This window comes from Neofelis nebulosa, chromosome 9 (genome assembly GCF_028018385.1).
Source record: "Neofelis nebulosa isolate mNeoNeb1 chromosome 9, mNeoNeb1.pri, whole genome shotgun sequence".
Lineage (NCBI taxonomy): Eukaryota > Metazoa > Chordata > Mammalia > Carnivora > Felidae > Neofelis > Neofelis nebulosa.
The window spans coordinates 4,920,105-4,947,208 of record NC_080790.1 but is presented as its reverse complement, the minus strand read 5'-3'; the positions used below and the strand labels follow the sequence as shown (position 1 = coordinate 4,947,208).

The window sequence follows — 27,104 nt, the reverse complement described above, 5'->3', positions numbered from 1 at the left end:
AGAAATTCGATATGCATTCGGAACTAGTAAAAACAAGTTTTAGAAACTAAACTATTGGAGCCCAGAAGAAGCAAAAATCACTTTAGGCTGAAATGACAGAAGGGGCTTCCTGAAGATGGTTAGCATTTACTCCGGGCCGTGTGAATTGGCAACTGTAACCATAATGCCCCACTCCTTTGCTGACGCCTCTCCCCAGTGGCAGGCTTGGTAACTTCCTCCTTTGCACCCCACAGGGTCCTCTGAAAATACTTGCCCTAACACCTATTACTCTAATGCACTTAATTCCATTTCCCTCTGTGGGCTCTGAACCCTTTCAGGGCTTTGGGTTTTTCTTTTTTTCTTTTTTTTTAATGTTTAATGTTTATTTAGTTTTGAGAGAGGAAGAGACACAAAGCAGAAGTGGGCAAGGGACAGAGAGAGAGGGAGACACGGAATGGGAAGCAGGCTCCAGACTCTGCAGTGACAGCAGAGAACCTGATATGGGGCTCGAACTCAGGAATCGAGAGATCATGACCTAAGCCAAAGTCAGACGCTTAACCGACCGAGCTACCCAGGTGCCCCAGGGCTTTGGGTTTTTCTTAACCAAAGACTAAAGAGTGCTTGGATTTATTAGTAGCTATTAAAAATACTTGCCAAGTGGAAGAAAAAAACGCATGCGTATTCTTTCACTCAGTTCCTATCACGATCCTGTGCTAACTGAGGCAGGGTACTTTCAGAGAGGAGTAGAGCCCATTTGAATGAAGGGGCATTTGCACAAGATTCCAGGGACTGCTGGGTACTGGGTGTGGGCACGGGCGTGGAGTTAAAAGCACACAGACCCACGGTCCATATTCAGTCCCCTGCATTACCAAGCTAGTCCAGTAAAACACAGAGTTTCCACTGGCTTGGAAAATAGCTGCTTGCAATCTGTCATTTTATGGTATGTGTTTTGAAATTAAAATCCAACGGGAATGGAAATGGACATGTTTTTCCTCTTAATTCAAGACCAGTCCTTTTTCCTGGGTTTTTCCTCCTAGCTCCCTTGGAGGCTGGAAACTTGGATGCCAATGACCTTGATACATCACTGGGGGTTCAATCTGCTTCCAAGCAAAAACAGACCTTCAAAAGTAAAAACCCCAACCCAGGGGCTCAGATCACAGGCTGAGAACTGCAACCAGGAAGAGTTGAGGTGTGTATGTGTGTGTGTGTGTGTGTGTGTGTGTGTGTGTCTGTCTGTCTTTGGGAGCATTTTTTCCTGATGTTGGGGAAGAAAAGGGTTTATTTTTCCACTCCCATTCACACCAGCTGCCATGAAGCAGCACTAAAGGCCCCCTGCGCAGCGCTGTGGCTGTAGATCACGGAGCAGATCCCAGCTGCAGATGGACCGGGCAGCTGGTCAGAGAGGTGCCGCCCTGACCCCCCTCCCACAGGCTGGGGACGCGGGGCGCAGCTCACCAACTCCCCCGCCTCCCACCCCAGATTTATGAAGCAGGAAGCAGCCAGCCACAAAAGCTAAAGAGAAAAAGCCCAACTCCTCTGCTTCCTTTTTTTTTTTTTTCTTCCTTAAAGCACACACACACCTAGCGACGTTCCCTAGCCACTCCACTGGTGCAGGTGTCTGTCACCTACAACTGTCGGGAAGCGGACATGCTGGGCACAGAAGGCAGCGCTGTGTGCGGAGGCCGTTACGAATGTCCCGCCTTGGAGTTTCCCACCGTCGGGTCTGCGAAAGGCAGGAAGACAGCCGTCACATAGAGTGTGCACCCACTGGGAGCTGCACTTGTGACACAGACTTCTACACTGACTCGCCACGGGATATTTGGGAGATAAAAGGGTAAGAAGCTTTGAGTGTCATGCCCAGATGCACTGACTGGTCAAGAGATGCTCATCGCTTGGGGCAGAGGGCTGTTTTTAAAAAAAAAAGATCTAGAGTGATCCAAAACTCCCTTACAAGCTTTCTGGATAAGCCATTGACTTGCTGGTGTTTCAGTTGTCTTTAACTGAGACTTAGATTTTTTTTTTTCCTTCTTTTTTTATGGTCTCACACCAAAGCTCAAATTAGGACTGGGACAGAACCCCAGCCTCTCGTCTTACACGGGAGCAAATCAAGGCCTTGGGATTCCAAACAGCCCACCCCAGCTCAGGAAATACCTTTGAGGGAGAACAGGAAATAGAACTCAGTCTCCCAATAAGTACCCGTGCTCTTTACCTAACCTCTTAATTTACATAAAATAATGATGTGCCCAACATACAGCATAAGTGATACAGTCCCCGATATGGACCTGTGGGCAGGAGTCATGACTAAAGGCTCGCCCGAGTCCCCTGTTCACCAAGAGAATGTCAAAGGAAGAGACGAACTCACTGGGATAAATGAACAGACTTAAACGTCTGATGTGCAAAGGAGTTTTGCAGGACCCGAGGCTTGGAAATTGTTGCACAAATATGTGGATTTGGGGAAGTAGATATGGAGTGTGAGGAGGCAGCAAGGATTAGCGGTGTATTTTGGTGGGAGAAAATCCTCCTGGTTGCTATGCATCGACTGGCGGGAGCTGGAGTCTACCGGCGGTGGGAAAGGCCCCGCCCACACACCTGCGGGGGCGGGCGCGGGGGGGGGGGGGGGGGGGGTTGGGTCTGCAGCCCAGCTCATTCAGCTAATGTTCTTCCAGGGACCTGGTCTTGAGTTAGTACCTTGCACCAACCCCGCCCCTTCAAACAACAGGAGGCTGGAATGAGTCTGGAGCTCTATAGTGTGGGCAATGGAAGACGAGTGTCTTCACCTAAAGCAGCCCCCTGAGAGAGGCTGGTAGCCAGGAAGGGAAAAATAACTAAAAACCCAACATCTCCGATTAGTGAAATACACTTATAGTGACCTACCACCCAGAGCTGTGGACTTTCATTTAAATGCAGAGTGTGTGGGGCGCCTGGGTGGCGCAGTCGGTTGGGCGTCCGACTTCAGCCAGGTCACGATCTCGCAGTCCGTGAGTTCGAGCCCCGCGTCAGGCTCTGGGCTGATGGCTCGGAGCCTGAAGCCTGTTTCCGATTCTGTGTCTCCCTCTCTCTCTGCCCCTCCCCCGTTCATGCTCTGTCTCTCTCTGTCCCAAAAATAAATAAATGTTGAAAAAAAAAAATTTAAATGCAGAGTGTGGCCCTGGGCCAGGTGCGTGAAGTTTCCAACAGAAGGTGCTGTGAAACATGTCTTAAAGCCCAAGTACAGAGGCGGTGCTCTAATGTTTGGCGAGAACGAGCAGAGCCGTCCAGACCAGTGGTCTTGCCCTAAGCAGCTGTTATCGTTGGAATCTGGGGATCTGCATACATCTGATAGCGCCAGGATGGACCCTGTCTTCATTGAGACCCTTGCTATAAAGTGGGTTTCCCTTCATTGACACCGGACTGGAGTCGTTGGCTTACGTGTTTCTCTCGCGCACTGGATTATGACTTCACATGCAGACGTCGGCTGTATCTTTGTGTCCAGCACAACGCCTAGCGCTAAGTGAAACCCGGGCAGTCATTATTGAATAAATGGAGAGCGAGTATCTGAAATGGAACATCACGGAGTGCTCTGTAGCCCTCAAGTTCAAGGCATTTTTATTGACTGCTGAATGTTGAGGATCCAAAAATAACACTCTAGAGCCAGACGGAGCTATTGAAAAATAAATAACTTGGCTGTTTCAGAATGGAGTAAGATTGGTTTCTCTAATATAACAAACGCACCTGTTGTCTTCTCTAAGCCCGGGCCCACTAGTGGTTCTCAAGAGAGGCTGCACATGGATGCGATCAAGAGCCCAAGAGAAGCCACTGCTGCCTACGTCTCAGCCCCAGGGGTTCTGACTTAATTCTCTGGGATATGACCTTGGTGTTGGTGGGCTCCCAGGCTCCCAGGTTCTCAGGCGCAATCCAGGGGAAGGAGAAGCCTTGTTTCGTACTTTTGCTTCTGGACACGCTGAGGGAACCAAACTGAACTTTGGTTAAGCAGAGAAAGAATCATGGCTTCTTCCATTTCTGGCCCATGCTTCCTATAAAATCTCTGACGTGGACCCAACACAAAGAGGCCAACTAGTGGCCCTCATGGCCAACAGCTGTAGCATCGCTGGGGCAACGTTACAGGCACTGAGAAGGGCCTGTAGCACAAAATCGCGTTCCGGAGCTCAAGAGCTTGGTGGTGGTGCTGCTCGTGGCTGCAGTCTAGCTACACGTCTCCTCCCAGTGCCTTGCTCGAGTAAAGTCGGGTTTACCGCTCCTGGAGAATCAGGCACGCACAGTGAGCAGTCACCAGTTTTCTTGGCATCTGTTTTCTGGGTGTTTTTCTAGGCAGTCAATTGTATTTTTCTAAGGAAGATCAGGGCGACAGTGCAGGCCCACCAGACTAATTCCAGCGTGCGGGGCCCTTCCTGTATTTGGACAGGGCGTCCACAGGGCTGAGAAGAGCCCCCACCCAAGGAAATGATAAGGTCTTGAGCCAACAGGACCGGTGGTAGTAAGATAGCACCAAGCACAAGCTCAGGGGGCCTTAGCTGGATGCTCTGCCCACTTGGGGCTTGCAGCCTTCTTCCGCCAATGCCTACGCACCGCGTAGGGACTCAGCTCTTCTCCCACTGGCCCCAGACACCAGCGTCAAGTGCAGGGACAAGCACCTGTTTTTAATGGCAAATGATTATTACTTTGTGATCATTAACCAATATCTCATAAAGCAAAACCTTTAAACAGGCTGAAGAGAAACAGACGTTTCTGGGGCTTCACGAGAGGGAATTATGGCTCATCATACGACAGAACCCAGCCCGGCCTCACTCACATGAGCTATAAAACAGCTAAATGGCCTTGCTGGGTGTTTGGTGACACCCGGTGGGAAGGGCCCCTGGTTGGCTTAGATGGAATCTGACGCAGGCTCGGGTGAACATCCCATACTCACAAGTGCACACCCACACAGCACCAGAGGCTGCCTGCAGGCAACGGTTGAATGCACACATCGCCATAAATGACCTTCAGGAGGGAACCAACCAACCCATTCTGACTTCTGAGAACCCGGATGAGTTTAGGACACTCAGGCCAAGAGATAAAGCACCAGCTCTGAGGCCGGTCACGTTTTCCACCTCTCACGCTGCGTAAACCTGGGCAAATTACTTATCTCAAAGGCCGAGTTCCTCATCTGTGGAATTTAATGATCAAATATTATGACAGCTGAAAAACCAACTCGTAGATGCCTGTCTTGTAGAAATACTATGTTTCAAAGCAGGTGAGCCCCGGGGAAGATTTGTAAATGACCAATGATCATAAAAGCCACAATAGGGTATCCCTTATCTGTCACCTCATCAGACCCCTTTGCATTTGGTCTCAGTTCACAGTGGACCCCTCACCCACTAGCACTTGCTTTCTTGGCCAGTCATCCGGAGACGCCCTTACTGACCTGGAGAGTCCCTGGCTGGGACAAAGGTGCCCACGCCATCCCAACCACAGCTGAGACTTGTCCCTCTGCACAGGGCGACTGGACAGCCCGGGTGCCCCGACCCAACAAGGTTTTCCAGCAGTCTGTCTCCCCAGACACGCAGCAGGGAGGCTCCTTCCCCGACAAAGGTGTGTGTGGCCTCCCAGCTCCGTCCACACCAGTCACAAGGTAGTGACCCCCAACCCCGTAAGATGCTCGGGCTTCTGATAAAAACCTGGTTTTGGCAATACACGCCTGAGCTGAGAAATTCTTCAGGGTGGTTCTCCCACCTACTGCTTCATCATTTAGCTCTCAGCTCCCCTTGCCTCCTACCCCAGTGGGGGTACCCTCCCTCCAACTGCTGGGAACCTAGAGAAATCCATCGGGCTTCTCTGAAATGCACTGCCTTCCATCACTTCCATGTATGAAGAGTCACCTACTGGACCCTTCAGGTGAGGCACCTCTGTCCAGGCCCAGCCTCCAGGTCAGCCCCTGCATCTGAGTGAGGGCACGGCCTCTCCAGCGTGCTTCATATCTGAGCCAACTCCTGGCACATTCAACATCACATCACATTCAACATCAAAGCCTCCGTGTTGTGCGTGAGCAGTTCATGCACGTCCACACATGTGTGGGCACCTAACTGAGAGCTGCCCACCTCTGTCTCCTCATTACTCCTCCAAAATTCTAAGGTTCTGGTCGCTTCTTGTCAGTCCTGCAAACGTCACCTTCTATTCTCATGCTGAATCCTTGTCTGTTGCGACAGAACATCTAAGAGAAAAGGGTAACGTTCCCCAAGTGCCTAAAATACGCAGGCACATGGTCGCTCCCTTTTATAGCCACGTTCCCTGAAGAGAAGAGATGATGATCTTTGTTATAACAACATCCACTGAGCATGTAATACTTGCCTTCACTGTTGCATACACCTTGGCATGATCGCATTTAGCCAGGCGTGGAAACTCAGAGGAGGCAGCCCTGTGAACAGGAGTGGAGGCCAGCATCGGAGGCCCTACTCCCTTCTGAAGTCACCTCTGGCCCCCAGTGAGCAACGGCGGACGGACACGGGGCCACGAGGTCCTGCAATCTGGAAGGGGAAGGAGACTCTAACCGCATCTTTCCTTGGGAAAGCAATAGGCTCCTCAGTGACTTCAGACCTTAAAGTCCTAATGAAAACCACACTGGGTTCCTTCCTGTAGACGTCACATTCTGGTATATGCCGCCACCCCCCCCCCCCCCCAGAAACCTTTGCAAAAGCCATCTCCTTGGTCTCACTTAGGAGATAACAAATCTTGAAACCTAAAGTAGATTATTGTATCTACGGGTCCATGGCTTTAGCTTGGTCATAATACTGGAAACTGGAGACTCAATACCCCCAGGACAGAGTGACACATTGTGGCCTCCACCTACCTACTCTCTTCCTCCAGGAACGGCGCAGAATCGACTGGCCTCCAGAACTGCCAGCCCCGCACAGTCCTCTCCCTGCACGAGTGGTATTTCATCTGGAACCAGACACGGGAATTGAGGCGCTCTGTCCTGTATCTTTGGCTCATGTTAACCTCCGCTCTCCCTCTGTCTCTCTGTCGCTCCCTGTCTCTCTCTAAGCGAAGCAAGGGAGAAGCCAAGGCTTCATAATCTGAGGCCACCTCTACCACCCCAGAGCTTCGCAGACCCTCCAGAGATGCTGTCCCATTCACCTGTCGTGGCAAGTCTGCGGGGGCGCCTTGCGGGCGGTGACCATCCTCTGTGAGGACGTCTGTGAGGTGAGGAAGGCGGGTCCGTGGAAAAGCCGGAAGGATGCCTTGACCCTCTGCATCCGGTCCCACCTCCTTTTATACTAAGAGGCTCATAAGTCATTGCAATGCATCAGGGCGCCTGGGTGGCTCAGCTGATTGAGCGCTCGACTCTTGATTTTGGCGCGGGCCACCGGCTCACGGTTCGTGAAATAAAGTCCTGCGTCAGGCTCTGCGCTCGCGGTGCAGAGCCTGCCTAGGATTCTCCCTCCCTCCCTCTCTCTCTCTCTCTCTGCCCCTCCCCCTGTTCGTGTTCTCTCTCTCTCCTGAAATAAATCTAAAAAACAGTACCAACGCGCCAGTGATTACGCAGTAGCAGCGGCAAGAGAAGCAGCTGCCCTGGGAGACGCCATCGCGGTACAAGGAGCGCCAAGTAGAGTCTCTGCAGCGTCGCCAATAACCACAGCAGACGCAGTAACGGGAACGATGGGGGTCCCAAGCAGCCACCGGGAGAGGGGTAACGCAATTTCAGTAGCTCGAGTGACAGTAGTAGCGCCTGCAGTGGAAGGACCAGCACAAACAACTTCCAAGGAAGTCGCGAACCCATTAGAATCGCGCCGGAGAGCACAGGTCACCACGAGCTCTAGCCACTGTGCTCGCCAGCCAGGTGCGCTTATGAGCAGGCAGCCGCAGTTAAAAGCACAGCAGCATCTACTGTGGGGCTAGCACATCACAGGCTCTCCCCCTAAAGTGGGTTAAGACTCGGCAGGACATGAATCATCAGCCCATCTTCCAGACGAGGCAGCTCAGCTAAACAAAGGAACTCAATCAAGGCCAGACTCTTAACAGGTGATAGAGCCAGGACTTGAACTTAAGCCAGAACAAACCTAAGGTTTATTCTCCAAATACCCTGGAATCAGCATTTATGAAGAACGAAAGAGGGCACAGACACATGGGGATGCTCCAGTGGTGGCCCTTTATACGTGTCTCGTTTCATAAGAGATAAAAGTAGACGGAATACATCACAATACAGAAGACCTAACCAATGCAATCAATCAATCAATGGATATTTTTCACATATGTCTAATCATATGCCATGAAAACAGAAGATAGGCCAACTTTTTCAAGTGTCCATGGAACAGCCCTTAAAAACTGACCTTTTGTTAGGCTACAAAAAAACTTCACTAAAAACCCAAAGAAATGCTACATAGGAGAAAAACTTAGAAATTAAAAAAAAAAAATGGAATTGGAATGTCAAACCAGTTATAAAAGCCTTCCAGAAGGAAATTTAAGAAATTTCTATTTAACAACACATTGATCAAAGAGTAAATCAAGGGGTGCCTGGGTGGCTCAGTAGGTTAAGTGTCCAACTTCAGCTCAGGTCATGAACTTGTGGTTCGTGAGTTCGAGCCCCTTATCAGGCTCTGTGCTGACAGCTCAGAGTCTGGAGCCTCCTTCAGATTTTGTGTCTCCCCCTCTCTCTCTGTCCTTCCCTGATTGCACTCTGTCTCTCTCTCTCTCAAAATAAATAAGCATTAAAAAAAAAAAAAAGAGTAAACCGAAACCTCAACACTGAAAAGCAAAACATCTCATCAGGAGGAAAATTGAAACACGAAATGCCAGAATCCAGAGCATAGGACTAAAAGCGTTCAGAGGGATTTTTCTGCCAGAAATATGTATATCAATTAGCAAGCATGAATGGAAATGTGTTATTTAATTACACAACTCAAGAAATTAGAAAACAATAAGAAAAAAAACACTAAGACAAGCAGAACAAAAGAATTTAAAAAGATGAAGGCAGAAATTGTTTATTTAGAGACAGTAAGTGTGAGAAGTAATTAATAAACCCATGAGTTGGTTTTTACACATTAAAGAGCCAACAGTAACAGTAAAAATGATGAACTGTTAACAGTAGGAACTAATGGTGAAGAAATGGCTGCAGGCCTAGCGGGAAGTTTAAAAAAAAAAAAAAAAAGGCAGGAACGTACTTTGCGGAGGGTTCACGCAGCATCTGGAAGAGAACACACACTCATGTGTCCTCCCACAGAAAGGAGACCTTCCACGTAGACCCAAGTTCATGGAACAGACAGAGTCAGGGGATGAACCCCATTCCCGTAAAAGAGCGCCAAGCCCACTCTCTTTATTAACAGGAGATTTCTTTTTTTTTTTTTTTTTTTTTTAACGTTTATTTGTTTTTGAGACAGAGAGAGACAGAGCATGAACCGGGGAGGGGCAGAGAGAGAGGGAGACACAGAATCGGAAGCAGGCTCCAGGCTCTGGGCCATCAGCCCAGAGCCTGACGCAGGGCTCGAACTCACATACTGTGAGATCGTGACCTGAGCTGAAGTCGGAGGCTTAACCGACTGAGCCACCCAGGCGCCCCTAACAGGAGATTTCTAATGAATCTTCGAGGAAAACAGTATTCAGTATTTCCAATCAGGACAAGGAGGGAGGAAGAGACAGAAGCGGAAGAAAATTCCCCAAATCATTTTTGCCAAGCTCACAAAATATAAAACCCAACCCCCCCAACCAAGAGGCAAAAAGAAAAAGAAAAACGTAGCCCGCCAGCGCTTCCAAATCTTTATGTTTAATTTATATTTAATTTCATAGACATGAGCAAGCACAATGCAGAGGCCATTCAAAGACCAGCACCATGAACAGCAGCGATTATTCTGGAAATGCAAGAGTGACTGAACGGTGGACGGCCTACCAGTGCAATTCTCCATTTGAATGCGCTGAAAGGAAGCAATTTCTAGAATTTTTTGGTAAAATTAAAATTTAATTCTCGGCTTAAAACTCTTGTTGTGATAGGAATGGGCAAGACTGCAAGCTGTTTTCTGCTCACAAACTTTTCATTTAGGACCTTCTTAGACTGGACGGATGGTATCTTCTAGAACAAACTCCGTCTGCTCTGCTGGGCGATGCAGGTGGAAATATGTCACGGTGCTTTGATGTGAAGCATCTCACAAATATATAAACCTCCCTGCATCTCATAAACGCATGCGTAGTGGACGTTTCAAAAGTAACACAAAAAGAGTTCTAATGATGATGGCATTGAAAGAAAAAGGTAGCTTTAGATGAAATTGCGAGACAATGCAAAATTTTTTATGCAAAATGCAAGAACACGCAAAATGAATTTTTAAAGAATGGATAATGTGCACGTGAGAGATGCCTGTTCGGTGGACAAGTTAACAGCACCGATGCTCCGCGTGGGTGCTAACCGCCTGTGTTCTCAGAAGAAAGCGACGGATGTTTCCAGAGCGTAAAGACCATTTCATGGGCTCAGCACCCTTGCCAGCCGGTACAACACTGAGACACAAGGTGAGGAAGAAGACAGTGGCTTGGCAGCTAGGAAGACATTCACGGCAATACTCAGGGAAGAAAAAGATTCTCAAGGTAAATTTCAAGGTCTCCGTGATGCCGGGAGGGCTTTCTCGCCCCCCATCTGCCCTGGATATTCCCAACAGCCTTAGGGGACAGTCAAGGAAAGAAAGCAAAGCCCACCTTCAAGAAGAAAAGTCCCGAGGCGTGATATGAATTGTCTGAGACCACACAGCTGGCCAGAAGCAGAAGAGGACCCCGGGTCTTCCACTTTCCCCTTCTAGTGTCCGGCTGGCAACAGGCCAACACCCTGAATCCCCACCCAGAGCCTGGGCTGAGCCACTAGGAAGGAGGAAGAGCTGGGATCACTCCTCTCCTGGGATCACTCTTCTCCTTACGCAAGAAGGATCTTTACTTGGGATAAGAGTCGGCTTTGCAGCCCAAACACCTCACTGCAAGACTGGTGAGCAAATGTTTTGGACCCATATTCTTAGTAGAGTGTGGCGGTTGATAAACGAAAAAGACAGTCCCCTTGTCATCCACGCACAGACTAGCGTCAGGTTAGATCCCGAGATGTGATACTGACCTCCGCAGTCACACACGTTGGTTTCCATTAACGGACCCCTGGATGGAGTCGGACTCTTGCCCGTACTTTACGGATGGAGCGCACACAAGGGACCTGCGGCTCAGAGAGGGACGTGAAGCGCCCAAGGTGTGACTGGTCTCAGTGAGGGGTAGAGACGGCGAGGGGGGGAGGTGATGTGTAGCCCAGAGGCCTTCCAAGCGTTAAACGTGACAGAAAACCCTTTGGAAGGGAGGTGGGCACCCTTGCCTCATTTTTGCTTTCCGCTCACGCCCTGGGGGTTGGGGCGTGCCCCAGGTGGGGCCACACTGAGCATGAGGGAGCTGCACCGGGGGGGACTGGCAGAACCGGGGCCACTTAGGGGGATGTGCCTCCGGAGCTCCTTCTCTTTGTACGATGAAGAAAGGAGCCTATGGGGGGAAATCACGGAGTAAGACAAACCCAGAACGTCACAGAAGGACTTCTGGGATGAAGGTGGATCTCTGTGTCACTCTGAAAGGGGACCTCTTTAAATGGGTGGGGTCACCTGGGATGCAGGAGGAAGTGTGGCAGGTGCACGAAGAGGTACCTGTCTGCCCCTCGTTTCCGGAGCCTGGGCTCCCCCTGCCTGAGGTCTCTGTTGCTGGCAGTGATGACCGCCAGGCCCACGGTGGGGCAGTGGCCCCAGAGGCCTGGCCTCAAGCTCAGAGGGCAATGCGGGGCCCGCCCGGCTGCCCCAGATGCTAGCCTGTCCCCTCTGAAACTGACCACTTGCTTTCTCTTTTTTGCTGTCCTTTCTTATTTCGGTTTATCTCGCGCGGGATGCGGGGTAGAAAGTATTCTAAGAGAAGCTGAAAGGAAGCTGGGTGGGTACAGGGTGGAAGGCCCGGAGGCAAACACAAAAATCCACCACTAACAGGCAAAACAAAAACACCCAAATAAAAAACAAAGTAACAAAAGAATGCAAAGCACAGGCCCGCCTGAAACTCGATAAACGCAGTGCTCGAGTGCCACCTGCTGGCCGCGTCTCGGCACTGCATGCTGGCAGGTGGCTCCCCATCCAGGACCTTCCACTTTCCAGCAAACCCCACAGATCTCAGGCTCCTCCCCTCCAATCCAGGCGCCGCAAAGTCTTCCTAAAGCGTAGGACTTAACTGTCACTGCCCAATCTAAAACCCTCCAGGGGTTCCCATTTCATACAGGGGCAATTTCCCCCAGGAGGGCATCAAAACCTGACCCTCCCGATTCTTCCAGCCTGGCTCCTCCGGGCTCCTTGGGTGAAACCACCCACCTCTCTCTAGGCTCAGTTCAAGGCTCCCTGTCCTCCTCCCCGCCTTTCCCAGCCCGGCACTACTTTCGCGAGCTCCACGCAAGGTTCGTGCCCCTTCGCGCACCCATGGCCCCTGTAGGTTGTGAGGTTCCAGCGACACTGGTTTATCCCTCAGAACAAGGAGCGTGAAACATCCGAGGCTTCCAACCGCTGTCTGTTGAGTTAATATTTGCAAAGAAAATGCCGGTCCTTGGACCAGGCTCCAGTTCTGCTCCTCTTAGGCTAAGAATTGGGAGGGTTTCAAGCACCGGCTCTCTCACAGTACAGTGGTGATGAAGGTCCTGTGGTCCATCTCCTGAAGTTCTGCCCCGTGGACCCAGTGGATCCCTTCTTCCCGAGCCTTGTGAGCACGGCTGTCCCCAGGAGGATCACTAAGGCAACACGAGGCTCTGTCACCCCCCCCCCCCAAACGACCTAAGAGTGTCCCCCTCAACTATCAGTTCCCTTCTCACTTTCTTTCCTGGAGCAGAGCCCTGTCCTCCCCACTGCCAGCATTTTCTTGCTCATCAATCTTTCCTCCTATTTGCACCACTCAACACTCTCATCTCTGGGCAACAAGTCTAGCCTTGAAACAAGTGTTTTACAGGGGAAAACCCTCAGACGGGGCTCAAAGGATAAACCTGTCGCCAAGCCTGTTCTGCCAACCCAAGAGTCCCTTAGGAAGTCTAGAACGTAACAGCCAAACTGGTCGTCTTTCCACTTGGATGCTCAGTGCCACGGACGACTCCATGCATCTAAACTCATCAGTTCCCTGCTCGCTTCAAACATTCTCTGCCTCCTGAGTTCCCTGTGCCGAGCAGAGAGGCACTGCCACTCTCCAAATGCCCAGAAATCTGGGATTCCCCACCAGCACCTGGTCTCCCTTGCTCCCTACATCCCTCACTCACCATGTGCTATTGATGCAACTTTCTCGATGTGACCATGAAGAGTGCACGTCTCCCGGTGGCCAGTGCCCCTCATTTCAGGCCACCGGTGTCTGTGCTGGCCGAAAGCTCAGCCCTCCCACTTACGATGAGAGATGCAGTGACCAGAAAACCATGTGAGCCCCTGACTCTAGCCTGTCAGAAATCTAGTGCAATTCGACGGAAACTCCAATTCCAGAGACGGCGACGGCTCCAGGCCCTCCCGGATTTTCCTCTTGCCTCTTACGGGTTGATCGAGGGCTTCCCTCCATGCCAATCCAGACCCTGCAGTAGGTTTACGAGAGCGGACACGCACTTCCATGCACACACACACACACACACACACACACACACACACACAGCTCTTTCACCCCAAGCACTCTGGGAGGCTAATTAATGGCCGAGAAATGGGGGCATCGCCCCAACTCCCCAACTCCCTGCGCCACCTCTTAGTACTCCCTCCTGCGTCTGCCCCCACACTTCTGGCAAGAACCACAACTCCTCCCCAAGTCTCCGGGGATTGGGGGCGGCAAGCTGGTCGCAGCTTCTACCTTAAATGACCCCATCAAGGAAACTTTTCTGGAGTCTCCCCCACTTGTCACATCTCTGCTGCGTAATCCTCCCTCACTTGCACTGCCGGGGCCTCGAGCAGAATCCAAAGAGATTTGCCTCCGGTCTTTAAAAGGTGGGAACGGCCACGTCTTCTGACTTGCCAGCATTTACCACAAGTTACAGGGTTCTTTCTCCCTCCAGATTAGAAAGGTTTGTGCAAACAATTTAAAAAAGCCTGATAAAGGTCGGAGCGCCTGGGTGGCTCAGTCGGTTAAGTGTCCGACTTCGGCTTCGGTCATATCTCACGGTTCATGAGTTCAAGCCTGGAGTTGGGCCCTGTGCTGACGGCTCAGAGCCTGGAGCCTGCTTCCGATTCTGTGTCTCCTTCTCTCTCTGCCCCTCCCCTGCTCGTGCTGTGTGTCACTCTCTCTCTCAAAAATAAACAAACATTAAAAAAAAAAAAAAGTCTGACAAAGGTTAAGAATTAGGGATTTACCAAATAAATAAGAAAAAAAATAAGGATTTAAAATCAGATTGAGAAGCTGAACTCAACCTGGCTCACTCAGTGAACCCCAGGGAAGGCAGGAGCAGACTTTGAGGCAGAAACCCGGAAGGCACTGCCTATCTCCAGGCCTTCCCAGCCTCCAGCCCGGGGTCAGCTCCCCAGATTCCAGGCCAGCCCTGCCTCCTTCCGGGGTGCTCCTCAGACTGGCCGCCGTCTCCTGGGCCTGCCTGCCCCTCACCCAGGGCACGGTCATCAGTGTCCGACCTGCCTCCCAGGGCTGCATCCCGGAGCCCCTGTGTGGCCGGGAGCAGGAGTCAGAAGGGAAGAAAACCACACTTGGAAGCAGAATAAAGGCCAGAGGAGAGATGCCAACTGTTTCTTCAGTCCCAAGGGGCCGGTGTGGGAGTAGAAATAGGGAACGGGGCCAGAAGGCTGGGAGCCGAGCAGCTCAGGGCTGGAGAGAAGCAGGCATGAACTCGGGGAGGAGGCTGAAGGGAGCCGATGCCTGGACCAGAGTGGGAGCGCAGAGGATCCTGTCTGCCTGCAGGCTGAGGGGGGCGAGGCTCGGAGAGGGCAAGGCACACCCGGAGTGGGGGGTCCTGACCAGGACTGACTTGTAACTGGGCACCTGCATCAGGCTGAGGCCTAGCCGCCCGGCTGCTCGCACGAAGCTGCTGAAATGCGTGGACTTTCGTCCCTGCGATGACGTCATGCGCAAACCGACCCTTCTTCCACCTTTAGGATCCGTAGGGAGAACCTGCCTGTGTCTGGACTCTCACTCACTCACACACACACGCACATCCATACAGGCCCACGTGCATGCACAAGCCTGTGTCTGCCGATGCGCACTCTCATACAGGCCCACACTCGTGCACAAGCACATATCCACACGTGTGCACTCTCATGCATGCACACGTGCGTGCACAAGCCCTGTCCGCATACGCATACTCATACAGGTACACATTCACACACAAGCACGTATCCATATATGTGCACTCTCATGCATGCATATGCGCGTGCACAAGCCCGTGTCCACATGTGCACACTCATACAGGCACACACTCGTGCACAATATGGGCACTCTCATGCATGCACATGCGCGTGCACAAGCCCGTGTCCGCACACGCCCACTCATACAGGCACATGTAGTTGGGCACATGCACACGTGCACACTTCAGTCCCGCAACTTAAAACCAAAAAAGCGTTGGCCAGAAATCTTTTTGGTGCATCTTCCATGTCAGGGTGAGCCCCATGCACAGGCCCTGACCACAGACAGGAGGCTACTTTTCAAAGCAGAGGCAGCTCTGGGGCCTCCTGGACCCGGACACACCCCCTGGAAAGCATGAGTCACCCTCCTGCTCTCGGCCACAGGCCCTGGCCTCCTGCCTCTGCTCTGCCTCCCACGGGCAGCAGGTCGGGGGCCCTGTCCAGGCTCCTTGGCTCCAGCGGGACAGGCCCTGGAGCAGAGGCCGCCCTGCACATGAGACTCCAGGGCCTTGATTGTCAGTGCCCGCAGCCCTGAGGAGGGCCCGTCAGAGGTTAGCTCCAGGGACAAGGAGCAAGCAGACGGGGCCTCTAGACATTTCTGAACCTACCTTGGGGACAGTGACCTTGGGAGTGTTCAGTTAGAAACGGATGCTAACCCAGGTCACATGAAGGTTCATGTTTTGACACATTGTTTAAGGCAGCTTTCTTTTCTTTTTAATGCTTCTTTTATTTTTGAGAAAGAGAGAGAGACAGAGACAGAGGGAGAGAAGGAGAGGGGCAGAGAGAGAGAGAGACAGAATCTGAAGCAGGCTCCAGGCTCTGAGCTGTCAGCACAGAGCCCAACACGGGTCTCGAACTCACGAACCCTAAGATCACGACCAGAGCTGAAGTCAGACACTTAACCGACTGAGCCACCCAGGCGTTCCAAGGCAGCTTTCTTTTCTACCCCAAACTTTAAACTGGGACCCTGACATTTACCAGATTATGGTGGAACCAGCAACCTCCAAGTCCACATTCATAGGAGACGCCACATCCTATGTCTCTCATGAGATTCTCAAGGCCAATAAACAGACGGGTCACATATAAAAGCAGCATCTGTAACTGTATTAGCCCGTCATGTCCCCAGGGCAGGAATTGACAACAAACTTCTCCCTACCCTCCTGCCTCCTTTTAATGGGGTGGAGCACAAGGTGACGTCTGCAGGACACCTGTGGCATATCACCAGTGCCCCGTGGAAGCCTGTCTGGGGAACGCTGGTCTGCAGGTCAAAGGCCAAAGTGTCGGCGCCATGACAGAGGTGACCGCTGTCCCGTCCTCCCCATCGCAGCTCCTCCTGTTCTCTGCAGGTGCACTGTGTTCCAGTCAAGCCAGACAACTTAGTTTCCTTGCAGGCTTTCTAGCGTCTGTGTTGACTGCGCTGCTCTTTCTGAGCGGGCTGCCCTCCTTGGATGCCGTATGTCCAAACTACCCATCCCTCTAGGCTTAGCGCAAAGCCCCCTCCCAGCGAAGTTTCCCCAAACCTCCAGTCATGGCACCTACCCCCGCCCTCTGTTCTACAAAAGCCTTGCTCCCGTAGCTGCCCCAGGCTGTGAATACCTTCTGAGCAAACTCTGCCGTGCGGCCCTCCCTGATTCATCCCCCGGGCATCTCAGATCCCGAAGGGCTGGCAATTAAACAGGCCCGTGAAATAAATGACCTGTACCTCCGTCCTTCTTCGCATTCCTCAAAATAGAAACTCAGACTTCCAGCTTCTGTTTCTCATCAACCCCCCATCTCCTAACCAGGTTAGAAAGAAATGCCCCACGTCCTGGAGGCCTGCGCTCTCATTTGAAGTTAAACTGATAGGGACTGAATCAAGAAGGGACCAGAGAGAGACGTGACTTTGGGTGAATCACTTTTTCCTTCTATGACTTCATGGGCTCATCGGCAAAGCTAGGGGATTAAGTCGATGATCTTTAAAGTCTTTTGAACTTCAACCATCTGTAACTCCAAGGTTTGATAAAGTGAGTTATTTTAAATTTATAAATGAAGGGTTTTGAGCATGAAGTGGACAGCACAGAGGCTATAACAAGTTTTTTTAAGAAATGTTTACTCATTTTGAGAGACAGAGAGCACACACACACAGGGAGAGAGAGGAGCAGAGAGAGACACAGAATTCCAAGCAGGCTCCATGCTGTCAGTGCAGAAACCAACAAGGGGCTCGATCTCATGAACCGTGTGATCATGACCTGAGACGAAACCAAGAGTCGGACACTTAAGCGACTGAGCCCCCCAGGAGCCCCAGAGGTTGGAGTAGTTTTAATGCCACGGCGCTCCTTCATCCATCACTGTGATCCTTTTCACTCGTCTTGTAATTACCATCGACTTATAACTCTCTACGTGCCTGGAACTTTGCATACGTTTCCTTCCATCCCGACAATGACCTACAAAGCAGAATCACTGGTTTATGGAGCGCTGGGTTCAGGCCAAGGCACGTTTCCAGTATTGCACATGTGGCCACACAAATCCCATCATCTCCAGTTCCGAAGCCTGTGGCCATCCCGCCCCTGGAGTAGGCAGGGGAAGTCCCATCATATCTCTCCCGGCATGGCTTCCACAGGAGGCCCTGAGAGTGTAATGAATGAAAAAAATCCGTGTTCCTGCAGCATCACGGAACACGGACTGTTTGGGAGGAGGCCTGGCCCAAAGGGGCAAGCAGCCTCATCCCCGTGGATGGGTCCCTAGAAAAGCACTCTGCATTAGAGGTGGCTGAGGCTGGGCATGTGGGGAAGGGAAAAGCCTACAGAGGGCAGGGAGGAAGATAAAGGCGACTGTGTGCAGGGAGGGGGCCACCCCCAAGGAGCAGCAGAGCTGGAAGACAAGCTCACATCACGCCACACACAGCTGACCCCAGATGGGACTGCAGTGTTTTAAGATCTAAAGGGCAAGCCACACAGGAATAGAAAAGAGGTCAGGGGCAGGAGTTACCGAGAAGTGCGTCTTTTTCTAAGAACATGCTTTTATCTCCAAGATATGAAACGTGAAATTATTTCCCTGGATATTTTTAAACGCCAGATTCTTATACGCTTGGGAAATTTTACACTTTTTTCATGACTGAAAGTGGACGGTCTATTTTAGTTTTCTAAGTGCAGTTGCTTATCACGATCGCCAGGGGGAGCTTGCAGCAGGTTTTACCCGCCCCCCCTCCCCCCCAGGATAGAAATCAGGAACCATTGGGTCTAGGTCTACATTTGGGAAAAGGTCCAGGTAATTCCAACGTACAATCCAGCTTAAGTACCACTGCGTCAGGTGACTGTAAATTATCAATGATCACAAGATTCATCTATTCATACTTTAAAAACATGGTTCAGTGATTACTCAGAGCCTAGCATTTTATTAGGGGACCAGCCAAGGCAAATACAACCTTAGCCCCTACTTCAGGGAGCTCGCGGGCTGCTGGTGATGGAGACCTGCTAACGCTAACCATAGGCTGCCTGTTGGTGCCGGGCCACACCCTTCCCCTTCCCTCCAGCAAGTGATGGCAGAGTTAGTCCCACTGACATTCTGTCGAAGGAAGGAAGGAAGGAAGGAAGAAGGAAGGAAGAAGGAAGGAAGGAAGGAAGGAAGGAAGGAAGGAAGGAAGGAAGGAAGGAAGAAGGAAGAAGGAAGGAAGAAGGAAGGAAGAAGGAAGAAGGAAGGAAGAGGGAAGGAAGGAAGGAAGGAAGGAAGGAAGGAAGGAAGGAAGGAAGAAGGAAGGAAGGAAGGAAGGAAGGAAGAAGGAAGGAAGAAGGAAGAAGGAAGGAAGGAAGGAAGGAAGAAGGAAGGAAGAAGGAAGGAAGGAAGAAGGAAGGAAGAAGGAAGGAAGGAAGGAAGGAAGGAAGGAAGGAAGGAAGGAAGGAAGAAGGAAGGAAGGAAGGAAGGAAGGAAGGAAGGAAGGAAGGAGGAAGGAAGAAGGAAGGAAGGAAGGAAGGAAGGAAGGAAGGAAGGAAGAAGGAAGGAAGGAAGAACAAAGGAAGGAAGGAAGGAAGGAAGGAAGGAAGGAAGGAAGGAAGGAAGGAAGAAGGAAGGAAGAAGGAAGGAAGGAAGGAAGAAGGAAGGAAGGAAGGAAGAAGGAAGAAGGAAGGAAGGAAGGAAGGAAGGAAGGAAGGAGGAAGGAAGGAAGGAGGAAGGAAGGAAGAAGGAAGGAAGAAGGAAGGAAGGAAGAAGGAAGAAGGAAGGAAGGAAGGAAGGAAGAAGGAAGGAAGGAAGGAAGGAAGGAAGGAAGGAAGAAGGAAATGAGGAAGAAAGAAAAGAAGGAAGTGAGGAAGGAAAGAAGGAAGGAGGGAGGGTAAGAATAAGGGAAGGAAGGAAGGAAAGAAGGAAAGGAAGGAAGGAAAAGGAAAAAGGAAGGATGGAAGGAAGGAAGGAAAGAGGAAGGAAGGAAAAGAAGGGAAGAAAGAAAGAAAGAAAGAAAGAAAGAAAGAAAGAAAGAAAGAAAGAAAGAAAAGAAGGAAGGAACAAAGAAAGGGACAGAGGAAGGAAGGAAGAAGGCAAGGAGGGAAGGAAGGATAAAGGTAACACACGTTTGAGGGTAACCTTAATAATTCATATTACTCTATCTTGGGGCGCCTGGGTGGCTCAGTCGGTTAAGCGTCCGACTTTGGCTCAGGTCATGATCTCACAGCTTGTGGGTTCGAGCCCCGCGTCGGGCTCTGGGCCTGGAGCCTGCTTCGGATTCTGTGTCTCCCTCTCTCTCTGCCCCTCTCCCACTCATGCTCTGTCTCTGCCTATCAAAAATAAAGAAACGTAATAATAAAAACAATTTAAAAAAAAAAAAAATAATTCATATTACTCTATCTTTAGAGAGAACTTTTCATGACCTTTCCAGATTAAACACAGCCCTAAAAAAAGAGAGTAGTGAAAAAATGTTCCACATCATATGTCAGGAGGGAATTTAAATTAAAACAACGAGATGCCATTACGTAAATATCAGAATGGCCAAAACCCAGAACACTGACCACATCTAATGTGCTGGGAATGTGGGCGAGCGGGAATACTCTCATCGCTGGTAAAGAAGAGAAAATGGTGCGGTCACTGTGGATGACAGTTTGGCGGTCTCTTACAAACCCAAATGTCCTCCTGCTATATGATCCAGCACATGCACTCCTGGGTATTTAAACAAAGGAGCAGAGTGGCACCTGGGTGGCTCGGGTGGCTGAGCATCTGACTTTGGCTCAGGTCCTGATCTCTCCGTTTGTGAGTTCGAGCCCCGTCTCAGGCTCTCCACTGTCTGCACAGAGCCTGTTTCGGATCCTCTGTCCCCCTTCTCTCTCCGCCCCCCCCAAAGGAAATAAACATTAAAAAAAAGAAACAAAGGAGTTGAAAACTCACGTCCACACAAAAACCTGCACACAGGTATGTGTGGCAGCTTTATTCATAACCGGCAAAAGCAAACAAGATGTCCTTCAGTAGGTAGGCAGGTAAATAAACTGTAGGACGTCCAGATAACGGAATATTACTCAGCTAAAAAGAAATGTGCCATCAAGCCAGAAAATGACATAGAGGAAACTGAAGTGCATACCACTGAGTGAGAGAAGCCGATCTGAAAAGGCTCCATGCTGTATGATTCCAGCTACATGACATTCTGGAAAAGGCAAATCTAGGGGCGCCTGGTTGGCTCAGTCGGTTAAGTGTCCGACTTCAGCTCACGTCACAATCTCACGGTTCGTGAGTTTGAGCCCCGCATTGGGCTCTGTGCTGACAGCTCAGAGCCAGGAGCCTACTTGGGATTCTGTGCCTCCCTCTCTCTCTCTGCCCCTCTCCTGCTCGTGCTCTGTCTCTCTCTCTCTCAAAAATAAATAAACATTAAAAAAATTAAAAACAAAAAAGGCAAATCTACGGAGACAGTATGAAGATCAGTTGTCCCCAGGAGTTGGGGGAAGGAGGAATGAACAGTCGGAGCACAGAGGACTTTCAGGGTAGTGAAAATACTCTGTGATTTTCTAACGATGGATACATGGCATTATACATTTGCCCAAACCCACAGAAGGTACAACACCAACAGTGAACCCTAGGGTAAACTATGGGTGCTGGCTGATTACTATATGTGAATGCAGATCCCTCAGTGGTAACAAGTGTCCCCCACTCAGGTGTGGGGTGTGGATGTGGCGGGGAGGCTGTGCAGCATGGGGTCGGAGGGCATATGGAATGTCTGCACCTTCTCTCAATTTTGCTAGGAACTTAAAATGACTTTAAAAAATTCAATCTTTTTTAAAGTTTATTTATTTTGAGAGTGAGCATGTGCATGTATAAGTGGGGGAGGGTCAGAGAGAGAGACAGAAGGAGAGAGAGAGAATCCCAAGTAGGCTCCATGCTGTCAGCACACAGCCCAACTCGGGGCTCAAACTCATGAACCGTGAGATCATGACCTGAGCCAAAAATCAAGAGTTGGATGCTTGACAGACTGAGTGATCCAGGTGCCCCTAAAAAATTAAATCTTAGCAATTTTAAAGGACAGTAGATCCAGAGGGATTCTCTGTTATAGGTGGCTTTCATACTGATGAGAATGAGTTCTGGGAAAGACAGCTAATTCTTCTTGCCTTAAGCCACATATGGTCCAAACGACACAAGTGGACAAAGCCAACTGGGACGGTGAAACACTGTCAGGACAAGGAGCTTTGTTCTCTTTGCCTCCCTGTAGGTAGATCCAAGGGCAAGCATTCCCATCTGGAGGCAGCGTTGTTAGCGCACCAGGGTCTCGCCACGTCCGGGCAGTGGGACGGCAGATCCGTGGCCCACACGTTGGTAATGGTGGAGTCATGTCAGCCTGTCATCATCTGAACCCGTCTTTGGAAACCCAGAGCTAAGCCAGGAAGGTTGGCAGCCTGGCAGATCGGCCAAGGTCAGGCTGGCTTCCAGGGGCCAGAGGTGACAGCCTGGGCTGGTTCCCTAAAGCATACATGGAGGAAGTCCTTGGATGGGAGTCACGGCTCTTTTGGGAAAGGAGTTCAAGCCAGAAAAGCAGAGTTTTGTGGTCAAGTATGGAAAGGGGTGAGCAGAGGTCTGGCCGCAGGAATAAAAGTGAAGCGAGGAGCCCCCTACCCTGTAACACTCAGGGCTCCGCAGAAACCAAGCACATCATGGGGGGACTCTTCCAGTGTCCAGGGAGGGGGAGTGGCGAGGGGGCAAACCCGGAGACGCATCTGGGATATTCTCCACCTGTCCACAGGCCCGGCACGAGGTGGCCTGGCCAACTGCTTCAAGTGTCAAGTCCTGAGAGGTGAGACTTTGGGATCACCCCATGCCACTTTCTCACGATGCCACCTTCTACAATTTTGCTTATGGTTTCTGGCTCGGTTTCTCATCAGCAAAAGCCCAGCAGCCGGGATCGAGGAAATGACGAGTCACAGGGAGGGGAAATGGCTGAGCGGGACACGCACCACCGAGGTGGCCCTTGATGGCTGCTTGCTCCCGGCGCTGGTGACAGTGGTTGTCCCAGCGAGTGCGGGCGCGGGCAGGGAGCCTGTCGTGACTGCATTCCTGGCAGAGGAGAGCCAGCTGGGAGCCGGGATGTGAGAGAGAGAAAGGGAGAGAGAAAGAAAGAGGCCGCAGGGACGTGGCAGGGCTCGGTCACAGCCCTTTTTTGCACGGGGTGGCCTGTCACTGGGGCCACTTGCAGCCCAGTGGCAGAGCAGATAAAGCACTTCATTTTCACGGCGTTACACTGTGATGATTACGGCCCCCTAGACACGCTGCTGGAGCCACCCTCCCCACGGCTTTGGCAGGAGACGGGGCTTCTCCGTTAACCCTGGCAGGTGGGGAACTGCCCCCAGCCGCGCCCTGGGGAGGGCGGGGGGTCTCCGGAGAGCAAGGAGGCCAAGCCAGGATCCTCCCCAGGCGCACGCGGCCCCCGTGGGCTGGCTCCAGCCACGAGGTCTCTAACAGGAGCGCTCTCTGAGCAGAGCTTTGGAAAAAGAACCGTGTGCTGTGTTCAGAAACCGGTTCCGCGCTCAGGAAGGGCAAGTCTGCGCCGTTCGCCGGTCAGTTCCTCAGCGGTGCTTGTGGATAAGTGTGCAGGCCTGCACGCGGCTTCCCATCCGACCCGCTGCTCCCTCTCCCTGCGGACCTCCTGGAGCGCCCGTAAGTCCCACATCGCTTCCCCCGTTCAGGTCCCAAGGTACAAAGGATCCTTGGAAATGAACTGACCCTTTTTCAATTATCTCCCCCTCTTTTTTTCTGTCCGGGGAACATCTTTCAAGACCCAATTTAAACACTGGCTCCCCTGGGACCCCCCCCGCCCCACCCCATACTTAGAAGCTGTTGTATCACAGCCCCGAGGCGTGAACACATCTGCATCAGTCTGCACCTGCCCCTCTCACGGCCAGTGCCCATCGATCCCAAATGCTGGCTCACAACCTTGTCTCTATCTTGTAGACTAGCTTCCCTATTGAGAAACCACCCCCCAAAATCTGCATACAGATCCCTGGCACGGGGCCTGGCACACACTGAATGCTCAGTAAATGTTTGATAAGCTGAATGGGACAGATGCTGTGAACAGGAAGGCGTCAATTTTTGCAGGAATGCACGTGCTGGGGAGGAAGGTGCTTCCTCAAAGCCGTGTGATGGTCTATCAACACCGCGCCTATCTGTAGGCCGCCTGTGTCTGCCGGGACCCCGCGGAATGGGCCTCCTTACAGCCCAAGGCCAAGGAAGCCTGGCTAATTTGCAGTAACTCCATACAGGTGAGCCTTGGGAACGCTGGTGCTACAGGCCTGGGACAGCACCCTGCAAGCCTGGGGGTGGGGGGTGGGGCTGGGGGGCTGGCTGCATCCCGCAGGCACCTCCGATCAGAAGCTGGGCTTTGGCCGACCGGTAATTATCCTCCCGATGACTGCTTATGTCATGCTACTGCACAACTTCCCTGATTACATTCAGGAGCACAGAGTACAGCCGTGTAGTCAGTATTAACATGGAGAAGTTGACTTTCATCCCCACTGCCCGGTCAAAACAGCATCCTATAGATCGGCCATATGCACCAAGGCCTTCAGAATGCTTTTAGCGTCCGCCGAACCATTTATTATCCTTCCGGGAAACTCCCGAGGAAATGATTAGCCGGCAAGGACCACAGAGTTACTGCAGGATCGTCTATACGACAAAAGTGTGGGGGAAGAAGCTGTATTTACACAGGATTTCTAGTAAAGTAAGAAATCAATTGCAATGTCCCTTTTAATTCAACGTGATAAGCAATTATATTAACAAAGGGTTTCTCACAACGGCAACACATCCTCAACCCACACAGTTAACCTTCAACCACACTGGCCATCTACCCTCAGCAAACCCGGGGGAGGCTAGGATTTGAGAGCACGTACTGTGACAAAGCCGTCCCGTGTGCACACGGGAGCACTAGCTTGGGCGCCCCCTGCAACATCATTCACAGAGTCAAGAAACTTAGAAACTACTTACATGTCCATTCGAACAGCCTGACATGGTAACTGGAGGATATCAAGCAGAGATTTTTCAAACGTTTTTTGGCCACTAAGCACAAGAGGAAACACATTTTCCACTGTGGACCTGCTGTGACTGACGATACATTCCCAAGAAGCCTCAGTAATATGCCCTGTCTCCAGGGCTCTCTTCCCTTTGAACGTGGGACAGCCTTTGTGACTGGCTCCACCAAGAGCCTGTAGCAGAAGTGATGCCATGCGACTTCTGCAGCTGAGTGGGAAACATGCCATCGCTTGAGCCTTGTTTGCTTGGAGCTCGGCAGCCATGTTGGGAGGAAGCCCAAAGTGGCCCAGGTGGAGAGACCACCTGGTGGATGTTCTAGCCAAGAGCCAGCTGAGGCCCCGGAGGGCACCTGTCATGAGACGTGAATGAAGATGCTTCCTGATGCTTCCCAGGGGCCAAGCCTCCCCACCTTTGATTTGTCCCAGCTGGGCCCCCAGACGTCACGGAGAAGAGAGGAGCTATCTCATGGGTCCTGCCCCCAAATTCCTGCTCTGCGGGACCACGAGCAGAATACGATGGTTGCCCTGAGAAGGTTTGTCAGTGACCATTGTAACTGCATCACCAGCGTGCATGTATACATGTAGGCAACAGAAATAAAAGTTTTACAAAACAATACTTTCCTTTTTAAAAAATCAAGCTATACTATAGGAAAAACCTAATGAGAATTAACCTCTTCCTCCCTGTCATTCGCTGGTCTCTCAGTCACATTTCATTCCAAGAAATTCTAAAGATACAGGACTCTTCCTTCCCTCCAGAGTTGTTTATTTGTTCCGGGCCCTCTGCTCTATTCTGAGGTCTCAGAAGTGAGAAAGACACAGCTGTTCCTGGCACAGGGCTTATGACCCAGAGAGGAGGAGACGCACTGAATGACTTTCAACAGGCTTAACTCTTAGACTCGAAGGCATAGAGGTTTCTAAGAGCCTAGGAAAATATGTCACTACCATCACCACGAATAAATCACTGGCTACAAACATTTGTTTAGAACTATAAAGTTTAATTTATAGTTCTCTAAATGTCTCCAAGAGTAACATGTCAACTAGTCAACTATAACTCAACTCCTATAGTTGTGCATTAAGATTACGTGTGATGGGGTCTGTGGCTGTCTCCTGGACCCTCAGTACGATGGGAGGTGGGGTTACCGGTGGGCAGGCAGGCAGGTGGGCAGGTAGGCCTGCATGAACACAGATCTAGTAAGGCTCTGGAGGTGGGTGGTGCCAGAGAGGCTCTCCAATAGTATACAGAATCCACTGGCTTTTATGTCAGGGAAGGTTCCCAACCCCCTGGAAACTGGCACCATGTCACTGGGCCACTTAATGTAACGGATTTCCTCTCTGTGCAAGGTGTTGGCACGGGATGGCGGGGGGGGGGGGGGTGCCGGGGAAGGCAGAATTACACCTGCTCGCAGGAACTTGCTCGTTCACCCTGGGGATGGGCCAGGGCTCCGCCCTCCTGAATACACAGAAGAGTCAGCTCTGTGGCAAGACAGATGGACAGAAGCTCTGTGAGTAACGCTCAAGGGGCTGAGGGCAGAGAACGGGGGTGGGGAGCTGACTCTGGGAGGTGGCCTTCCCTCTCAGCACAGTCTGGGTTGGAGGAGCGGGAAGAATGTTCCACGCACTGTGGCGTAAACCTGGGAGGGCCAATTTATGTCTCTGTGCCTCACCTTTCTCACCTGGGGAATAAGTGTCTTCCTCGAGGTGTTGTTCATGCATAAATGAGTTCATGCATAAAAAGCATTTAGAACAGTGCCTGGCGTGGTGTAAGCGCTTAACAAACCTCAGCTTTGTTATATTGTCTCCATTCACAGATAGGACAGCAGTTACTTAGCACATTCAGCCTGTGCCAGGCGTTGGGTTACTCTGCTCGGCACAGGGCAGGAGTGCCAGACCTCACGCCAACACACCGTTATCCCTGATGAGCCTTCGACTTAATTTCAAAAAGTCACCCATCCCTTAGGACATTCTTCCTGCTACTTCCAGAAAATTATCACATATTCAGAGAAACGTGAGACAAACGTTGAGTATGAATCGGACATTTCGAGCGGCGTCCTGACCTCGTGTCGGTCTTTGTACAAACAGGAACATGAGGTTGCTCCCGCCCTCCAAAGCTCATAATCCATTTCCAAATAGTGACAGGCGTCTTTGCAATCTGGTGTGAACACGGCAGGATTTCTCGGCAGTGAGACACTCAGCGGACTTGGCAGAGGGGAGGCTGAAAAAGGGTTCCTAGAGGAGCTGCTGAGAGCCGGTCTTGAAGGCTGAGCAGACCTTCCCGGGGGGATGAAGACAGGGGACTCATCACTGGCAAAGGGACCGGCCAGGGGAGGGCCCGTGGAGTGACGGAGCTCAGTGTCCC

At 51.2% G+C, this 27,104-nt stretch overlaps 1 protein-coding gene across 1 annotated transcript in view; it reads right to left on the bottom strand.

Annotated features, from left to right (window-relative positions):
- Positions 1-3,547: 3,547 nt before the first annotated feature.
- Positions 3,548-27,104, bottom strand: part of RNF144A (ring finger protein 144A) — a 163,848-nt gene continuing 140,291 nt past the window's right edge. The window contains exon 11 of the mRNA XM_058682450.1: positions 3,548-4,610. Within this exon, the coding sequence (XP_058538433.1) occupies positions 4,557-4,610 (54 nt within the window). The 3' untranslated portion in view covers positions 3,548-4,556. The remainder of the gene's footprint in view (positions 4,611-27,104) is intronic.